Source organism: Streptopelia decaocto (genome assembly GCF_964273445.1).
Source record: "Streptopelia decaocto genome assembly, chromosome: 5".
NCBI classification, from domain to species: Eukaryota; Metazoa; Chordata; class Aves; order Columbiformes; family Columbidae; genus Streptopelia; species Streptopelia decaocto.
In genome coordinates, this window is record NC_138659.1 from 50,337,487 (window position 1) to 50,359,043 (window position 21,557).

The window sequence follows — 21,557 nt, forward strand, 5'->3', positions numbered from 1 at the left end:
GTAAAAGATATTAGCTGGGATGGTTACATTACATGCTACCCTTGTATTTTTTTTTTAACGTTGTTTCAGAGTTGTTTTATCTCAAAGAGTACAATACAGACCCGTAATGCAAGCATCACACAAGTCATTATTACCTTCTCCTTATCTGTGTTGATCAGTTTCCTGTCATCCCTGTTCTTTACCTTCCCTGGGGCCTCTGCAATGGGCAGAGAGGTGTGGAAAATGAAGAGCTTGCCGGCACACTCAGCTGCCTGCAGGAAAGCAAATGCAACAGCACAGGTTGGAAACATTTATAAAAACTAATGGTAATCATGATTCAAGAACAAGCATCCGAGCATCCTCATTATTTCACTTCTTTATGCCAGGAAGGCATTCTGTCAGACACACAGGCTAAGTGATCTCTTGGTTACTTCAGTGGTACTCAACACAGGGAGCACAGCTTACTGCTCAGGTACAGAAAAGCACATTTCAGTTCTGCTGGGCCTGTGTTAGTTCCAATGCAGGGAGAAAAGGACTGGCTTCAAGGAGACACAGAGTAGTAAGCAGGACTCAGATACCAACAGTTTTGAGCAAATGTATTAGATTACTTTCTTCTCTGATTTGCAGCTACTGAGTTTGTGGGAAAGGAAACGTCAAAGAAATGGCAAGGGATTTTGTAATATGAGCTTCAACAGATCATTAATTTTAAATTAATAACCTATGTCAACACTAGGCAGTGTTTAGTAGGTTATTTTCTCTGACACATGCAGTATGTAAACAATCAATTAGTAATTTATGTTGTTTCTTGATGGAACAATTGTCATGACAACTGAGCTTAAGAGAGACTTCTAAGAACTTACATGATGGAGAAACAGAGCTATATGAACAGTTCTGGATGGAATCATACAGCCAATCAATTAAATCAGTATATAGAAGTTAGCGTTAGATCATGCATGTAATTATCTGGATGAAGTACTGGAATGGAAGAACCTTAGGAAAGGTTTACTTGGTTAGCACATTGGTGTATGAAACTTCAACAGATTGCATTCTCTCTTTTTATTTAAGATTATACCAGAGCTTCAAGTGCAGGATTAGAAAGACACCATGTTATAGAACTCCTCAGTGAGACATGACAGAGGATTAAAACAGTTGGTTTTAATGTTGGAGGGTCTTTTATTTACGTAGGTTCTATAAACTGTTCAAAGCAAAACAGGTACCTGAGATTAAGCTACATGTCTTGTACTTTGAACACAAATATTTAAAAAAAAAAAAAAAAAAAAAAAGGCAGAGAGCAGACAAATAGCTACATAGAACTGGAGGTACGTGCTCTTGAATGAGCCAAGTACTCCCTACACGTAGCGCATCTACCATTAGGAGACTTACGAAAAGCTTTAGAATTGTCTTATTAGTGTGTGTTAGCAGAATATGAAATTCAGGGTATTCAGACTGAAAACAATTTGCCACAACAATGCATTTACTAACCTTCAGTGCCTCCAGCCCTGCTTGAATCACAGGTGCAAAAACAGTTTCTGTTTCTCTTGTGTCTGCAAACATTTCTGGAATCTGATCCAGCAAACTAGAAAAGAACAAGAAAAAGGAAGAATTCAAGATTCCATTTACTTGGAAAAACCACACAGTTGCAGTTGATGACCTATGAGACTGAGGTTGCTTAAACAGAGGTGCCTAATGTGTCTGTAAGTTTGCATAATCTTCACAGTATTTGGAATCTCATCATTTGCCTGTGGAAAAAAGTGATGCTTTGTCATTCTTCATTGGCTTCTCCCATCCATATCCTCAGTGGTTACTGTATAGCCCCAGCTGATGCCTACTCCAACAGTTCTTCTGTATTCCTGCTCTTTTAACATTTTCCAATATATATTTGTAAGTAAACACTTAGGCAAGACTAGTGATACTTGGTCTCTGTTTGCCAAGTATCCTGTGTACTATTCAAAAATTAGTAAGTTTAATCCAGCTTTGTATTTATGTTTCTTAACGCACCACAAAACAAATTTTCTTTAAAAACATGCAGGGTCAGGTCTAATTCCCAAAATGTAGTTAGCTACACACCATAATTTAGCTACAGTTCAAGTATCATGTTGAATAATTTGCCAAAACTTCACTAATTTCTCTTTCCTTCTAGATTTTATCACTTTATTTTATTCACTTCTAGGCGAATAACATGACAAATACACATGCAACAGTTGAATCTACCAAACAAGAAGTTTACTACACACACTATAAATCAACTTCTTTTACCTGGTAATAACTGTCCTGGACTCATTCACATTTACCAGGAAACCATCCAGGAGCGGCACAAACATATCTGCCACATCTGAGACAACCATCATTTGTGGCTGTGCCAGCGAGCTCTTCACGTTATAGAAGTGTAACACTTTGTTGTAGGTGACAAAGCCTACTCGAATGGCTGATTCTTCCATGTTGCCTTCCCTGTAAGAGACATAACTTGCCTTCACATCTGAGTATATAGTGAAATCATCACACAGAACACAACACAATAAGGGATACAGAAAAAAATGAAAGGAAGGAAAATTTATTTTCACCTAGAAAGATATGCAGAAAGAGGTTTGCTTGGCCTTTTTCTGAAGAGAAGGTTGACAGGATTAGCAAATAATTTTTTAATTTCTAGCTTTTTTAAAAGGGAAAAAGTGAAAGTTTCCCCCATTTTGACTGGCTACAGTAGTACACAATTTACCTACCTGGGCAGGTAGTCTAGGAGTGACTTTAATTCTTCACATATTAGCCTCACTAAGCCACTCTTCACAGCATTGTAAGATACATCAATCATGAAAATGAAAGCAGGTGGACTGGGAAACTTGTTATTCTGTGAAAGAAAGGAAAGAAGTCATGTTACGGCCATGTAATGTAGCCCACATAACAGCTCTGCAACACAAAAAAATGAATGCTGGTCAAAACTCTTAATAGCTTTCATGTACTTTTCTACCCATGAGCAGTAATTGTTTCTTCAGCTCATTCTCTCACACCTGCCCAACTAATAGACACGTAAATGCACTGTGCTTGAAATGAACCAGCATTACATGCCCTAGCCTGATTTTGCCATTGCTCAGTGAAGAACAGGCCAGTCACAACTACATCACCCATTTAACATGACTAGGCCAGATAGAGAAAGAAGACATAGAATCACAGAATGTCCTGAGTTGGAAGGGACCCACAAGGATCATTGAGTCCAGCTCCTGTCCCTGCATATGACAACCCCACAGTTCACGCCATGTGTCTGAGGGTGTTGTCCCGTCTCTTCTTGAACACTGCCAGGCTTGGGGTTGTGACACCTCCCTGGGGAGCCTGTTCCAGTGTCCACCACCCTCTGGGTGAAGAACCTTTTCCTAATGTCCAAGCTAAACCTCCCCTGGCACATCTTCCTGCCATTCCCTCGGGTTGTCATTGGTCACCAGAGAGAAGAGATCAGTGCCTGCCCTTCCTCCTCCACTTGTGAGGAAGCTGTAGAGCATGATGAGGTCTTCCTTCAGTCTCCTCCAGGCTGAACAAACCAAGTGACTTTAGCTGCTCCTCATACGGCCTCCAGTATAAACACTTTGGCAACTTCGTGGCCCTCTTCCGGACACTCTTCTGTAGCTTTCTATCCTTTTTATACTGTGTCACCCAAAACAGGGAAGTTTCCTGACAGTTGTCAAGACTTTGGAATCTGATCAGACTTGTTATAAATTATTTCACCAATAAAAAGCAAAAGATTTTCCTGTCGGAGAACTGTGACATTTCCCTTCTACTTAAATATCAGGTCTGCTTTAGGAATGAAAAACTTGTTTCAGTCAACAGTTTCCTGAAGTCTATAGGTCATACTGGAAGGAGCACACAGAACAAAAGCAAAACAGAAAAACTTCCAAAAAGCACCTGGTTTGAATTAAAAACACTTCTTACGCTGTTAGAAGCAAGATAATTGGTTTTTACCTTAACTTGACATAAAGCTGAGGCATTAGAAGGTAACCAGTATAGAGCTGCAATGTTTAGGCATCTATTTACCCAGCATTTATTTCAGCAGAGATATAAGTTGCTTTAATAAACACCTTGCACATATTTTTCCTATTACTTAGAAGTTAATTATTATTTAAATATTTAATTTAAAAGTGAACAAGTTCTGACAATATATATTTCCACATTATTCTTGTGGTTTTAACTGCTGTGGCTGTATTTGAAATTTAAGTTCAATATGTAAAGTTTGTCTTGGGCAACTGGTGGCACATTGCATAGTTCCTATTGCACTTTTCTTGAATCTCTCCTACATTCTCCTTCTGCCCCAAGAACTACTGCAAAAGAGTCTCTCTTGCACAACTGTTAAGGTAAGAGCAGCTATAGATGGTCATATAGCTCCAGAAGAGAATGGCAGAGGGAGCTATAACAAAATTATATTACATCATTTGTGATCAAGACTTCCTCTACTTCGGGAAGTAAGCAGACAAGCACATTATCTTATACAATGAAGTGGGTTGGATTAATGCTGTTAATTATCTCTGTCAGCTAGAAAGCAGCCCCAGACAATAATTATCATTCTTATTTTTAGGAAAATAAGCTTTTTATTTAAAAACCAAAATACAGTAATAAACACTACTGTACCTTGCAATAGTCAACTGTTGCTAGAAACTCATAAGACCCTAGTGATAACTCAGGTCGATCATAGAAGTCTACTCGCTTTCCAGTATGATCCAAATGCTGGAAGTAGTGAGGTGGCACTGTGAAAGGAAAAACACATCAGGTTCAGTGACACACCCACGATAAACACTGTGACTAGAGAGCTAACATGACACCACCTGTTTCAAATAAAACTCCAGGAAAGCTAACTAGCACTGTGCTAGCATGCAAGCATTACTAAAAATATTCCTGCAAGCTAAGAGCATCATTAAAGCCAAGAAATACAGACAAACTGCTTCCAGTTTGTTTTATGTACCAGGTGGCACACTGTATAGTCACTATTGTACTTTTCTTGAATCTCCTTCACATTCTCATTATGTTTCATATCAGGAATGTCACCACAACATGCTCTTAGGATTCTTCTGAAGGGTTTAGTCCAAACAAAAAATATAACCATCTTGTATAACTAGTAACAAATTACTTACAATAGTATTTGAGGCAGACCACGGGCTATAACATCACTGACTCCATTCAGGCTTACCAAAAGGTTGAGCTCCTTATTCTGCTGAGTTAGATTTTTCCTTCCCTTCTCGTGCTGCACAAGAGCAAAGCCTTCTAGGCACTCTCCGGTGCAGAGACTGCCATATTCCTTTTGTCAGAACAGACAGGGCACTTCTTACAGTGCACCGGTAAAGCATTAAGAAGGAGGAACCAAAAATGTAATCACATGCCTGGTGCCCAATACTTTTGTGCTAGTGCCAGGCATCAGAAGGTAAAATGGGAGTTAAGCAAAGATTTTGCCTGCAGAATTCAACTGCAGAAACAAAGAAAGCATTTCCCTTGTGCCCCAAGAGCTACCAGCACAGAAAGTCCCTCCTGCAGAATTACTAGGGTGACAAAATGTATTCCAGCTATAGCTGCCTATATAACTCCAGGGGAGAATAAAATTAGATTATCTGTAATGGTAGTACTCTACACAAAAGCACCTATTACTCTTCTCCCCAAGTACACAACCAGTACAAGCTAATTACCTGATTGTTTTTGCAGAGACCACAGAAATTGTTCTCAAGTATTAGGTACAACTACATAGTATTTTCACAGCATTGCTTTCATCAGCAGTCTCTGAGCAACCCTCCCTTTTCTGCCCCTGCTCAGTTGTTACAGATACAGCCATTCATACAGTGCTGAGTGAGCAGAGACAGGGAATGTATGCAGGCTGAAAATCACCAAACAAAAAAGTTTTTTTAAATTGGCCATTTCTAACCCCAGTCAGCTTCCCATTTTGCTTTGTGTATCAGCGCTACCAAACAGAACGCTCAAAACACCACCAAAAGTTTTCTTGTACCTTACATTCCACTGTGCCTTCAAAACAGATCTATGGATGACATGCACATAGTGACTTCTGCTTAAAAGGAAGCATGTTTTATATTAATTTAAAAGAACAACTACGAACATTCCTATTCAGCTGCAGCAGCTCTAGTTGCAATGTCATCACTAAGCACTGTTTAAACAGGCTTTGTGAGAAAAAAAAAATCCTAACTCATGCTACTGACTAGATGTTCATCTCAGTCATAGAAAATGTAAGTTTGAAATACTCTAAGAGAATAGCATAAATTGTTTTTCACACCACATTACACATTATAAATGATCATAACATGATGAAGATTTCTGTGCTTGCATCTTGTTCAAACATCACTCCAACAGAACTTAGAGACAGATTTCGAGAAGAAACCTTACCCTCAGTGACACAGCTGCAGAAACAACACTGGAACCTCCTTCCACCCTCAATGAATTGCATAAAAGGGCACATGTAAGCCTTGCACCTATTACATCGGACAGGACCAGATTCTCCATGGTCTACCAAATAAGGAAGGGTCTGTGGAAGCAGGGGAAAAAAAAAAAAGAAAGGTCACATGTTGAGAAAGAACTGACCACACATAGCACAAAGCTTAAAGCTATCTCCCTGTACATTGCACAGGATTTAGCATTTTGGCAGCTGTGGGAGAGAGTGCAGGGGGTGGGGGAAGCCTGAACAAGTATTTTGTAAAAGCTTCACAACTTAAGCTCTAGCACTGCAGTTCTTTGTGGGCTGCAGTCATTAACGGGCTATTCCACTGCCCTGGTTTTGTTAAAAAGAAGACCAGTTCTAGACACAAACAAGTCCCTCTGCATGGTGCTGCACCACCTTCTATAGCAGCCTGACTGAGGAGCACAAGCTCTAGCACGAGCACAACACTGCACAGATATATCCCAAGGGAACACAAAAGACTGAAGCCATGCAATGAATGGCTGTGATAACCTCATGAGTGAGTACACAATTCACATTTTACCACAGGTTGGGTGTTTTAAAAGCAATTCTTCACCTCTTGTATCTTTCCCTTATAAAAACCAAACTTTTTGACATAATAGAAGCCAGTCATTGCATTCCATATTTTCAAGAACATAGAGCACCCACAATATTTTAAAAAATTTCACCTGATAAGACTTATTTTTGAAGTCCATCATGAAATACAACATATCCTTAAGGTCTATTTGTCTTGACCCCATTGCACAGCAAGTCCCCCAAACTCCTATATAGTTATACCATTTTTTAACTATTACTGATAATATATTCATTTGCAGCCAAACCACAATAAGATATTTGGCAACTTCAGCAGCTTGTGAACCTCAGAATGAGCAGGAAGCACTTTAAAACGATTAAGACAGAACTCATGCAAGCTACAGACTGCATTCATCGTTCAAAGCACCTTCCATAACTAATAATGTAGCTCAAAAGAAAGTTTAACTACTTTTAAATTTTCTGACACTAAAGGTATCCAGTCTTAATTCTCTCTGTCACCCTAGACCTCTGATCACGTTTAAGAGACAAAATATTCTTTGAGCAGGGACTGAGCAAATGCTCCAGTCACTTTCTTCCTCTTCATGCCACAGATGTGTCACATCTCTCATTCAACCCCACAAATCTTTTCTTGACAATACAATGGTTTTGTGGCCAGCATTTCTCAGCTCCTACCACCCAGGCTGACCTCCTCAGAAGAAACAAAATTTCAAGTTTTCTGATTACCAGGCAATGCTGGTATTGTACATCCACACAATAAGCTTTTTTCCTAAGCCTCTCCCCAGTAACATTCATGCAACCAAACTACAAGGCTGCTGTAAACATGCGGTGCTATGCATAACTTGTCACTAATCACTCCCAGAAGGCACAGAGATACTTTCTTTCTGAAGCCTCAAGCTTTGCTCTCCAAACTGTGCATTAACATAGAGCAAAGGCCCTGTATCTAGCAATCAGGTGCTGAACTTCTATATATTCTAGATTTATCTGAATGCTGTATTTTCATGAGACGTTTATCCTGTCATTGTTCATATGTTAAGCTTTAGCTCTGTTTACAGTCTATTGCTCTGAACAGCTGAGCCTTCATCTCCTGGAAGGGCCCCTCCACGGGGAGTTTGCCCTTGCCATTAAGAACTTTGCAATGCTAGAAGCTGACTGGTCTCCAGGGCAGATTTCCAGTCCTAGCCATGTTTTTTCTGGATACCACAAGTGTTTGTTCAAAGCATAAACACACCAGGAGACCTAACAACTAGTTCATTGTAAAGGTTCTCTAAAAATGTGCAGCTCCACAAGCCTCCAGGTTTCTCAAGTAAGACCACACTCTCCTGTTGTGCTCTTTTGAAACTCCAGCCACAATACAGCAGTACAGGAATTAGCTTCACGAGTCAGTTTTATCACAAACCAATTTTCAAAATCCAAACCACAGTTTAAGAACATTAATGAAATGCAACAGGAAAAAAAACACCCTTAAAAGCCCAGAAGACACTCCTCTAACAGATGCTGAAGTTAAGCTTAACACAGCACAGAATACTGCAAATGCACATATTCAAATTTAGTAAGCATACTTTTGTTTATGTCACTGCTCCAAGCAGGTTAACACTACACAGTACCCAGACTATTTAGAATGTTTTATTAAATTTCTAGCTCTGTAATATTCTCAAAGCTTTAATGTTCTCAGAAACCAGACAGAGTGGGTAAAAGCTTAGCAAGCCAGACATTACACCTAAAAGGAAATAAGTGCTGCACAGAACAAGGGCAGAAATAAAAGTGCGGCTCAGCAGTGCCCAGTTCTCAGTCTTGTGCTGTCATCCCACACAATGCTGTGCATGGACATGCACATTAGACAGCTTAATCAGTGCAGCTTGATACATTCTCATTCAATTCCCCAACTTATCCTAGAAAATACTTAACATCAGTGATTAGTAACCATTGAAGTACTTCAGGCCAGGTAAGAGACTGAGATAAACTGGAAGTGTACTCATTTGTGACCTTCCTAGTACTTTGGTCATTTGGTCACAGTGCTTGACAGTTACTGCAAAAAACCTGAAATTATCATGGTGATCAAAATATTAAATGTTTTGAACACAACATTCTCCTGTCTTACACATCTCTACCACATGGTGTGGGAAAATCAATGTTTACCTAGTCTTCATTACCTACACATTTCTTCTTAATGTATCTGTTAAATGTTGACATCTAATAGCATTCTCCTGATGAGTTCAGAGTGCATACAGTGCATAGGTAACTCTGCATACGGTTCTCACCTCCTCTGGGGGTAGAGTGGCCAGCGGTTTTATGACAGCAGCTAGGGGAACTTGGGACTGTTTGGCCATATCTGAGGTGCAGGGAATATTGTAAGATGTGCATCTTATGTAGCGGGGGCTTGCATTACCTGGGGAACAAAGAAAAAATCCCCACAAATTTCAGTACAAGTTAAGTTTATACTCAAGAACAAAAATAAAGATAGCTTCAGACAGACTAAGAGCTTATCTAATCAATCAATTAATTTCAACCTATGCAAATCTTGAATTCCAAACAAAATGCCTCTTAGGATCAACTACATATAATAAAAGCCCTTAACTCAAAACAAATGAACTTGACTCCACATCGACTTAAACCTCTAAAAAGGCATTCCCATTTCACTCTCTCTGCAGACTAAAATATACTACAAGCAGAAAATTCAACTCAAACATTTCTGCTGTTTTATTTTGTAATTTTGGCTGACAAGTAAAGCACTTGATTGTAGAATCGGATTCCAAAGTTTTAAGAGAGCTTAGAATCTCCAGTAAAGCATGGGAAATTAAAAGATGAAATATCCTTTCTCTGTGAAGCCCATGGATCAATTGACAACCCATTCGTGATTTAAAAAATACAGTTCCCAGTCCAATCAACTGTTGTTGATACAGCTCTTCAGAAGAGGCTTCATTTGCTGCTTTCTGATATCCCTGCTAATGCTGGTCCTGGGTATTTGCCTTGGAAAACATTTTTTATTTGCTAATTGGTTACTAACTACCAAACAATCAGAAGAATCTAAATTGAGATCAAATCAACACAGGACTTGAAACTAAGTTTATGCTGGTGAAACACACATCCCCAGCCACTGAAATAATTCCTCAAACATTTCCTGTAGAGATATGGGTAGTTCTGTCAATGACTCTTCGGGGTTTGTGCTTGTTTATTTAGGAAAAGAAAAAGATTTTACCTTGATCCTTGACCAAGAAATTTGTAGTAACAAGAGGTGGAACCTGCCCTCTCACTCCAGTGACAAATGGTTCTGACCCACGGTTACTTCTGTCATCTTCGATCACTTGAATCTATGATGGAAAACACCACATTAATATTTGGAGGCTTGATTTCAAAGTACTGTAAAATACAAAATTTATATCTGTAAGGCAGTTAAAAGGGGACCTGAGGCAAACACTACTATCTCTAAAAATAAAAAGTCTAAAGCAAATAAGTTTTGTCAAGCAGTCACCTCTCAGTTTGATTTTAAATAGTACTTAATGACTAACAATAAATTACAAGTTACAAACAGGATTTCTCCCCAGGTATTTTGAGTAGTAGCATATTTTGTGTTTTGAGGCCTGATCTGAGTTCTTCTAGCCACAGATCAATAAATGAATTTTTGGTAGTATTCCCCTGTATACTGGTCCTAGCCAAATTGAAATTACAAGCTCCTGTAAGCCTCAGGGTGAAGCTCTACAGATAACCTGACTTTTCCTTTCTGTCATGTTACCACTGTTTTCATAGTATGAGCTTATTTCTAACCACTATAACTCCAACCTAAAGACAGATGCTGGCAAGCTCAGGTGGAAGTACTTATTACTCTGTGGTGCTCAAGAGTTTATGATTTGAATTCTGGGGTTGTGGAAAGTGACGTTTCAGTAGAATTGTCAGTAAATCAAGCTTAAACTTCACAAGCCAGTAAAAATCTTAAATCTCTTTGTATTTGAAATTCTTCATTAATGTAAATATGCTTAAGATAATGGAAACGCATTAAACAGTTTTCCTTGACCAAAATATCCTCTGACCTTTGCATAAGAACAGAAAATTGAAGTAATATACAGTTTTAATTATATTTCCATACGGGTACTCAAATGAAAGCATTGAAGTCAGCAATCATTTTTCTGATCTTATTTTGCCACCAAACACATATACTTTTGCCTAGAGGGAATTGTGAAATGCAGAAGTTTGCATGGCAGAACTCCTACCCTCTCACTAAGGATTCCAAGCTGCCAGCAGAACGCCTCCCATAGCGTCAGCAGTGAGTGCTCTAGAATAAACCTAGTCCCACTTCAAACTTCTACAGACTGACTGACATTGTGATCTCACCACTGGCTCCTCTTGTATGATCAACTTTGGCTAAATGAGGAAGAAGTGAAATGATGGTAATGGAAAGTCAAACGTGTTTTTTACTTCCAATCCAAAAGGTAGCTGCTTTTTTCTTTCTTTAGGTAAGATTCTCTACACATAAACATTAGATTTTCAAATTCAAAATCTAATGGTTATGTATGAGTACAGATAATGAGAGAATGTTCATAGCTCCCCATGCCTCATATTAATCTACTAGAAGATTTACATCAGGAATTAACAACAAAACAAAACAGTTCATCTGCAATTTTAGACTGTCAAAGCACTAGCTCAGTACTGGTATATCAACAAAAAGAATAATCAAATTCTGCTCAAAACTGGTAGGAAACATGGCTACAAAGGCTCATGCTCTGTGTATGTTAACACGAGACACACATTGTATGGACAATGATACTGATGGCTTACACTAAAACTGTCAGTTGGAATCGGATGAAAAAGGTATTTTATAGATCAGACAAAGTGATGGGGAGACATTCTTCATGATCTGTTTCTGCAAGTCTGCTTTCTATTGTCTCACCATTCATCATGGAAGAGAATATTTTTAACAACCTCTTGTGGTGTAATGTTACTCATTTTTACAAGGCAAGAAGAAGACAGCAAGGAAAGGGTAAAGGATTAATGATGGATGGTTAGTGAGGTGAAGTTCAGGTTGCAGGCATGCACAGATGGTCACCAACACACAGACTACAATCGACACATATACAGCACTTACTGGACTAGGAATTGCATCTGGGTCTATTCTGTGCCTGGGTTTCTGCTGGGGTGGCAGCTCATTAAGTTGCTTTTTTTAAAAAAATAACAGAGTGCCACCAAAAAAAAAGGAAAAAGAAAAGAGAATAATAAAACAAAAAGTAACAGTGTTACTTCTCTCTACCCACACCTGTAGCACTGGAATTAGATACATTTGGATATTGGTTCATGCAACAGGAAACATCCGCTTCTGCAGCATACGCTGCTCCCAAACCCAGTTTTGCCAGGATGTAGGGCCAGGGCTCCGAAGGCATTGCTAAGAGAGGCAGTGGCTCACGTGCTCATTTCAGTTAGAAATTCAGGATTTATGCTTTAAGAACATGCTAAAATGAAGGCAGCTGACGCAAGCCATTTGAGATCTTCTTTAGTGGGGAGAGAAGGGAAGCAGGCAAGCAATTAAAGACTTTTCTTCTATGAAAAAAATATGGTCATAAACTTTACATAAACCTGGAGTCTAACCAGATCATCTTTTTTGAATAGCAATAACTTCTGAACAGCACCAGTCCAGATCTAAGATGTAAATTAAGGTAAAACTATTTTTATAGTTTTTAAGTAAACCGATTGCAAGCAATAACCTAGAAAGGTTTCCTGTTGTCAAACTACTATCAGCAATAATACTTTCAGGCTTAATATTATGCATCGTTGTTAACCATTACACATCACTGCTCATCCTTTCTCAGAACCTCCATTCTGAAAGATAATACCAATTGGAGAAGTTGTCTGTCTGACTGTTTGACTGAAGTAGTGTAATGATTTAATGACCAAAAAAATGCCAACAAGCTTTTTGACAGATTACAGGAAAAGAGAAAGGAAAAGCACTACAATCAAGTCCTATTAACCATACTTTAAACTTGGATCATACAGTTCACAGGTGGTCACCTCAAAACCTGTAATTAGTTCACCTTGGACAGTCATCAAGCAAGAATCTAGAAATGGAGAAATAAGCTTAATGAAAGCACTCAAGGATTCTCAAAATGTAACATAGTACAGAAAGAGGCCTGAGGAATTATAGCATTGATTTGCATATGCAGTGCACTTTCTTCGCCAAGAAAAATACTGCTTCAGGCTTACTCATAACAAAAGACTGAAGCTGAATATACAAGAAAAGTAAGCAGGAGAACAGACTGATGTTCTTTGGAATGATAAACCTGTTTTCAGCTTTGGTCTTTGTCAGTTCCATTTTATGTAAAGACACTATGGAAGAGTTCACACTACCAAGAGTGAAGTAAGCTTACAGGGCTAGGAATGGAATCTGGATCCAAGCGTTTTGGTGGAGGTGGTGGCCCAGGCTGACTCCCGTAATTTGGTGTTCCTGGATAGGCTCCTCCATAGTTTGGTTGAGGACCCCTCACTTGCCCAAAGGAACCTTAGAAGAAAGGGACAGCAAAATCAAACAATGGCTAATAGCAGGTGTTTCCTCATTTTTCCTGTCAACAAGAAAGTCACATGCTTTTCAGTTAATTAGGATAACACAGTGCTTCAGCTTAGACCTGTACACCTTTATCAATGAGCCAATAAACTGATGGATACAGTTCTCCTTAAAACCAGACTTAAGGAAACACACTTTTTAGACTAACATAACTATTTTTAGAAAAGTATGATTAAAATACACATTAAGATCATGCACTATGAACATTCAAGTTAAACTGCAGAACCGCCTAATAGAAAGTGAACACACAAGAGCAAAATAGCTAATGGGTGAAACATAATTCCTCAAACCAAAGGTATGCAAGGAGTTCTCTTGGGCAGTTTGGGCTTGTCTGAAATTATGCATTAATAGGTTAATGTGTGATTATCTCTTCTGTTTTGTAACTACCTGAAGTTATTTCATAATACTGTAGACATTTTCAGTCCATTATGGAATAACAGCATAATTTGCCCCATTAGTGTTTTTACAATTCATAGCAATTTGGGCAGATATTTTTAAGCAAATTACCTGGCCAGTTGGGCAAAGCTGCATGGGGAATGGGATTCTCAATCCTGACACTTGCATATGATTACTTTATCCTAGCTGTCTGTAAATGTTATTGATTAAAAATCAGCCAAAACTCTTATAATTCAGAAAGCTTAACCGATATTACTTCTAAGCACACACAAAATGTGAAAGGTTCTACAAGAAGATAATATAGTTTTATGAATTAAAGAAGAAAAAGTAGCAACTCCTCAACATTTAACAACTTTCATATACAGTGTATATGCACACTGGCCACAAACTTTAAAAAGATAATAAAGCTTTTCAGTATTTCCAATCCCTACTTTGAACAGATGAGGTTGCAGACATTAAAGTTCATAATAAAAATTTGACCACAAATTCTTGTAGAATTATGGCATTAATTCTTAAACAACTTTTTGAACAAGTAAGCTAGGATTCCTTTCATTACATTAATCTGATTAAAACCTGTATAACAAATATCTTAGAATGATACATCCTGTTGTTTGTCTTGGATTTGTCCTTCAGATATGAGCAAAGGCAAAACAAGAGGGAAGCTCTGAAGTGCAGCCAGAAGCCTTCAAGTCAGAAACGTGAAATCCAGTTCCCACTTTGCAGCACACAAACACCACACGTAACTTGCAATTCCTATAGCAGGAATACTCACCGTTCTGCTGCATTTGGTATCCTGGCTGAGGAGGATGAGTGGGAGGAGGTGGTCCATGGACGCCACCCATGGGAGGCCCAGGGTGCGGCCCCGACATAGCTGGTGGAGGTGGTGGTGAGGACACGTGATTGGGCTGGAAGGCTGGTGGTCCAGCAACTGTCTGCCCAGGCAGCGGTGGACCGGGCAAGGTAGGTGGCCTTGGGGCACCTGTGGTAGGAGGGTAAGAGGAAGGTCCAGTCCCTGTAGAAGGGGGAGGTGGGGCAAAAGCAAGGACTTGAGCAGGTAGGCGTTGACCAGGAAATGGAGGCTGTGCCAAAGGAAGACCCTGAGACACACTGGTAGGAGGTGGTCCTGGGCTTGCAGTGTAAGGTGTGTAGAGACCAGATCCTGAGACTGGGGGAACTGATGTTGGGGGACCTGATAAGAAAAGAAAATAAAACATCATTTTCTTCTATCCTCAAGACAATTAAGATGCAAGCAAAACCTGTTTGCTTTGGATCAGGAGTGTTAAACTCATTTTCACTGAGGGCCACATCAGCCTCACGGTTGCCTTCAAAGGGCCAAATGTAATTTTAGGACTGTATGAATATAGGAGTAGTTACATTTCTACAGTCCTAAAATTACATTCCGCCCTTTGAAGGTAACCGCGAGGCTGATGTGGCCCCTGGTGAAAATGAGTTGGAAACCACTGTTCCAGATCATCTAAACAGGTCCACCACTTTCTCATCTTCAGATAAATACTAATAGAGACAAACCTTAAGTGAACACCCTCCTAAACTGATCAGAGTTGAAACTCATCCAAGGGACCTGAGACTTGATAGATCCTCCATTGTCCTCTCAAAGTCTGAGCTTTTTATTTTACATAATCAGACCACATTTCAGGATTTAGGGCCAGAAAAAAGGGGCACAAAAAGAACAACCACAAGTCTGTCTACTGATTTCTTGAGTTCAAGAATGGATTCGAGCTTCATGGTTTTAATAGCATGGAACTAGTGTACTATTTCAGAGGATAATTTTAGGCAAACACATTGCCAAAAGGCTAAAGAAATTTGCATTCCCTACTCCTAATTTTCCTATAAAGTCTGCATTAAAGTATGAGAGATGTTGTCAAAAACTACCAAAACATTAAAATGTAGCCAGACGAGCTCACACATATTAAAGACAAGCCTCTAGTCTTCAATTATAAAAAGTCTTGCAATCTACAGCACTGGGTCTGTAGATGTAATACAATAGAAAAAATAGCTAAAATCAGTTGATACTGTTTCAGTAAGTTTCTTCTCAACTTCACAGAATAATTTCAGTCTTTTCTGATTTAATGAACTTTTTCTTTTTTTTTTTTTTTTTGACTGGGCTGCTGCACAACAGTGGCAAGGCATGTAGACTCTTCAACAGCTTACTTCAGGAAAGGTGGTTTCCGTGTTTCACACCAAGATTCACCTGCCTGAGGAGAAATATTGTTATTCTCTGTTGTTACTCTTGTCCTGCAGTACTTCCTGGACTGTTTGCTGCAATAGTCTCAGTTGTGTTTTCCCTAACAATGACCCTATTAGTCAAGGAAACTATCATTTACTACATCCAGAGAATTTTCATCACTGTATGGTAATGAATCACTGACAAGAGCAAATCTTTTCTGAAATTTCTAGTGTAAATGAAAAGAAACAGAATATTTCTGTAGCCAGGAATCCTCACCATAGCCCAGTCCAGCTGGGGGAGGAGCAGAGGCTGTAGTACCAGCAGTAGTGCCAATCGTCATCCCTGCCATGTGATTGCCGAGCTGCTGTACACTGGCTGGGCGGGGACCATATTGCTGGACAGGCGTGGGTGCTGAGCCTGGCAGAAATGGCTTAGAAGCAGGTGGCCTGAGAAGGAAGATGAGAAACTTGGATTCCCCATTATACAAGCAGTTACAAATGTGCATTTTAATTTTTTTCTAGCATGTAAACACTAGCTGGATCTCAATTATTTACATGAAGCACTGTAGTTCAGTTTTGGAAATATAACCACATATCCTGCATGAACCTGAATCCCCTTCATCAAAAAAATCTATTAGTTCTTAAAATACAAATTCTATATTTATAGCATTTTTTTGTTAATTCCATTTGAGTTAATGCCAATCAGAAATATTGCAACAGAGTCTACAGAGTGAGCAACAGTAAGGTCTGCACAGCTATGTAAGAATGCTCTGTTGGTCAAAGGATTTGGAGTCTCCAGCTGATAGTGCTAAACTTCGCCAGAAGGAAACAAAAAACAAACACCTTCCCCCATAACCAGTAATGAGAATGAAGCAGTGAGAACTGCTGCCACTTTCACCACAGAGGTAATGGCACTATCTTTCTGGAGAAGATGCCCAAGAGCTTTAGATGAGGATAATTTAGGGATCCACAATGGACAGAAAAGGACCCAGAACCAATCCTAAGGAATTACTCAGTAATGACAGACAGCAACATGCTCCAGACAGATCAATTCACACTGCCAAGAAATCAAATACTACAGCTGTGTGGATGTAATTGTTTTAAAACAGGACAGATTAAGGGAATCAGAAAATTCCTATGGGAAAGTGACTACTGCATAGAAAGTCTTCAGAGAAGTAATTTTGATCAGTCACTGACATCTGCTCAAATTCTTCCAGAAGTTTTTCATCTCCAGAGATTCTTATTGTCTAACAAATACTCCTATGGCAAAACGTTGTTTAAAAACAATAAGGAAGCAATAAACAAATTCAACATCCACCACAGGAAAAATGAAGTATTCAGTTTGTTTCAGATCCTAAAAGGTCTAGACCTAGCACAGGTTTACCAAGGTAGGTCTTTGTTATGATTTGCTCTTCTTGTATGTACCTCTGCATTGGGGCTGCTGAGGCTGGAACCCCGTTCTGCACATCTTCGTGTCCATACTGACTGTATGCCAAGTGGCCAGAAGGAAGAGATGCTTCAGAGGCTGGAGGAGGAGCTCCAGATGTTGGAGGGGCTCTTACTAAACCTACAGACATAAGGGGAAAATAAAGAAATAAAGTCACACATTGCAGAAACAAGGGCTTGAACCAATCACCATGAAAACTCCAGGAAATAAAAAAAGTGCAGGAACAGCCTAGCAGTGGCCAAATTGATGTATCAATACTCCATGAACAACAAATAATTTATACAACCATATTAGAAGTAGCAAAACTAAAACAAAAATATTTTTAGCCAATGTCACTGGTCAACATCTCTACACAGACCACGTAGAAAATATGTACTGTGGAGGGTTTTCAAAAGACAATTTCATCTTTTGATGAAGAAAAGAATGGTATCTTGTCAGTAAGGTATCCAGACCAAGAAAAGTATTCACATGAAACCTTATGTTTGTTACAGGTCAGTTTTCCTGACTTGAAAGGTAAGTAGGTTATCTGAGTTTAAAATGCTGATAATTAGAACAACCATATGACCGTGATTGCGAACCACAAGGGAACACACTTCATGTATGGGTTATCATTAAATATACATGACTAAACAGAGTAAACTGCCTCATGAGACCAGGGCAGCACATAAACACTGCTGCGTCTCTGACAGTGACCAGCGTGACAAGTTTAAAAGGGACACTGAAACCTTATTGTGATGAACCCTTATGAAACAGGAAATAAGATAAGCTTTTTTTCAATTCTACAGTATAATTTATATATCAAAGCATGATGTTTCAACTAATATATTTTTATCTTATCTTCTACATGTAATTCATAGTAAGCTTGCCAATGTAAATTCAAAGAAGGGATTAACTAGACCTTGTATGAATAACCAGTGATTTCTTGGGGCTTTTTTCTTTATTACTAAACCTCCTACTGTTCTTCATTTTGAGACTTAGGACTTAATTATTTCCAGAGACATTTATCATTTTTATATACCTTCAGCTCATTAAATCTTGTGTTTTCTAAAGTGCTGTTACAGCACCTTCATCTTACTGTTTCTCCTGCCAAGCATTTCCTGATGTCTAACTATTTGTATGTAGTGTGGTATTTCTATTTCTGAATGTCTTTTGTGATACCTTTTTGGTTAATCTCATATACTTTCATCTATTTGAAATCTCTTTCCTTTGATAGTATATGTAAATTGTTTGGTGTTATCTTTGTCTTTGAAAGCATATTTAATCCAATACCTGGAGAGATCCTATACTTCTTTTTGTTTATGTTAACTTCCTCCCCCCCCTTAATTTCAAAAGGCATGCAATTTGATAAATACATGCTTACTTCAGAAAAAGCTTCTGAAGTCTTCTTTTTCTTGTTCTTGTAACAAATATACTTCTGCAACCATTATCACAGACTGCTCAAATAGCCACTGAAAAAAATTCACTTGAACAGGTATGAATACCTAGCGGTTTATTATTTTAAGGTCATTACTCTTGAGAAATCCTGAAGTTCCCCTTCAGCATCTTTGAGATATTTTTCTTACTCAGAAACCTCAAAATGGAGGTAGATTAGAGCAAAACAGGAAATGCCTGTGATTTTACTTAAAGCCTTGAGACTATATGGTCTTGGCCTAGTTTTGACTCCCCACTATTCTTAACAAATTGACACTGCTAGAAATGGCTCTTCCAAAATACTTCCCAAAGTTGGAAAGAAGGAAAGGTACAATATGATTTCTTGCAGTGTTTCTAATTCTTACATTTTGCTTGCTAGCTTTGCAAAAGTGTTGCTTTCTTCAAGCCATAGCTTTTGGAATCATAATTATTCCTGACATTTATTTGGCTTAGTCCAGGAAGCTAAAAGCTTATTTTTTTCCCTTAAATGAAAACACAACTTACAAATATTCCATGACTTCCAATAACAACCTCCTGGTGCTTGGGTAGATTTTTCATTTCTTCATGGCAATGCTATCATTTCAAACCTCATGTTTTAGTTCTCTCTCAAGTGGGAGACTGCATTCTTTTAAACTAAGGTTTCTCCCCAACAAAACCTGATTCAGCCAATTCAGGTTTTGAAATCAGACTTCAGAAAACATTAGTCACAAGTCAGGTTTTATCTATGAATCTGCAGGCATAAGGGATTTCCACTAGGATTATTTCTTCATAGCCTATTTATGTTTCTGGAGTGCTACCTACGAATAGATTGGGAAGTGTCCCACCCACCTCCGCCTGAATAATCAGGTACCCACACCTTTGAGATAAATATCCATATTAAATGGGAACTTGGCACAGAAGAAGCAGCACAGCACAAATACTCCCACAGAAAGGACACCATTTACCTATGAAATTGGGTGCAAGAGAAGTATCAGAGTTGAGAGATACAGGAGAGCCCTTTGAAGGGAACCCCAAGGAAGGAAAGTAACCTGGAAAGACAGAATACACCAGTAAATCAAGCCTGAGAAAAAGCACCAAGAGACAGTGTTTCCAAGGCTGAGAACAGTACCTAGTGCAGAAAATTTCATATACATAAAATCCATGTCACATTTAGCACATTATTCCTTAAGCTATACTCCCTCTCACTGTTCTATCTTGCACAATGTATATTACCAACATAGTTAATATATTAACGTTAATACAAGTGGTAATAGTATCGTAAACTGAGTCTATGTAAAACAATCCAGCAGCGGTATAATTCTTACTGGTATTCAGATAATAGTGTTTGCACTTTCAACTGCGTGATCTCATCAGCAGGAAACTGATAGACTGCTGCAAAATTGTCCTGGTTCTTTCAACATGCTCATAACAAGCAGCAGCTATTTTCAGCTGGCAGCACAGTACTCCGCTCCTGGTCCCCAGCAAGAGGAGCATCACTGGCACAGAATTCCTATGTTTCCACTAGTTAGAGCTAGGGCTTGCCCTGTAAACCAGATGCAAAAGGCTCCTTGACTGAGGATGGCACCTGCTCCCAACACTTCTCCACTCAATCCTCCAAGAAATTTTATTGTTAAAAATAAATCCCTAAGACAACTACTTTGAGATCACAGAATAACATTGACAGTTTTCCTTTTACCCCTCAGTGTTCTCTAAATTTCTGTTACTTAGGGCCTCTGAAATTAATTCTCTCTACATTATGCAGCTACAACGGATCTTGCTACAAAGACAAGCAATAAACAGAATGCGTTGGAGATGGGGGTAGAAAGGATAACTGTCACTGTCTTCACTATCACCTATCTGCTCTCTTTGATAATGCTTTGCTTGTTTGCCTATTTTCACCTGAATGCCATCTTCAGGAGCTACTGACAGGTCAACTTCTGGCTGTTGTGCTAGTGCTCTGAATTTTACATTCCTTCCTTCTGGATTTACAGTAACAGGTCCAAAATGCACAACTTGACAAATGAGATCTCCTTAATACAGTCTGCTAAGCCTAGGAAGAATGGTCTCATAAGAAAAGACAGAAGAGAAATCTTCACAAATGGGTGGCCTTTCCCTGATATATCAATACAGTATATGAGATCCTACTTAAGAATAGTGCAATACACTTTTGTTGCCCAAATGAGACCACCTTGCGGCCCTTAGTGTCAAACCACTTTACAATCATTACTAGCACAAACAAAATCCGCATTTTTAATCTGCACAAGTTTATATGCAGGCTATCAAGCTTCCTAGTTATGTCCTTACCGAGCTGTTATGAATGACATTTCTTTTGTTCTGAAGTTAAAAAAGGCAAATCAGAAATAATTCAGAAGGAAAAATTTAATTCCCTTAACAGGAAACGCTTTTCAGACTTGTAAATAATTCTTGAAGTATCTGATGCTCATCAGTTTCTTTTCACAAAGATCCTAAACATTCTTCACACTGTTCTCAGACAAAACCTGTTTTCTATAAATAGCTACACTGATTAAACTTGTTGAACAAATCTGTAGTAGTCTTTGTCCTTCTCAAATCTCCTCTCCCTCACTGAAGCAAGTCCAATTTCTCCCTATTCCTTGCATGGGACAGGAAACTCTTGTTGGTCAATGGCTACACTG

The 21,557-nt window shown here is 38.8% G+C and overlaps 1 protein-coding gene across 3 annotated transcripts in view; it reads right to left on the reverse strand.

The window, feature by feature from the left end:
- The window catches only part of SEC24C (SEC24 homolog C, COPII coat complex component), a 38,326-nt gene that overhangs the window by 7,423 nt on the left and 9,346 nt on the right, over positions 1-21,557 (reverse strand). Inside the window, exons 3-16 of one of the 3 annotated variants that reach the window (XM_082053528.1) lie at positions 19,869-19,952; positions 17,493-17,634; positions 16,345-16,514; positions 14,656-15,072; positions 13,294-13,424; positions 12,021-12,089; positions 10,140-10,251; positions 9,202-9,329; positions 6,340-6,478; positions 4,588-4,703; positions 2,697-2,821; positions 2,236-2,427; positions 1,462-1,555; positions 135-251 (exon numbers count right to left, since the gene is read on the reverse strand). In XM_082053528.1, the coding sequence (XP_081909654.1) occupies positions 135-251; positions 1,462-1,555; positions 2,236-2,427; positions 2,697-2,821; positions 4,588-4,703; positions 6,340-6,478; positions 9,202-9,329; positions 10,140-10,251; positions 12,021-12,089; positions 13,294-13,424; positions 14,656-15,072; positions 16,345-16,514; positions 17,493-17,634; positions 19,869-19,952 (2,036 nt within the window). The remainder of the gene's footprint in view (positions 1-134; positions 252-1,461; positions 1,556-2,235; positions 2,428-2,696; positions 2,822-4,587; positions 4,704-6,339; positions 6,479-9,201; positions 9,330-10,139; positions 10,252-12,020; positions 12,090-13,293; positions 13,425-14,655; positions 15,073-16,344; positions 16,515-17,492; positions 17,635-19,868; positions 19,953-21,557) is intronic. The other 2 variants (XM_082053530.1, XM_082053529.1) reach the window with 2 other exon arrangements.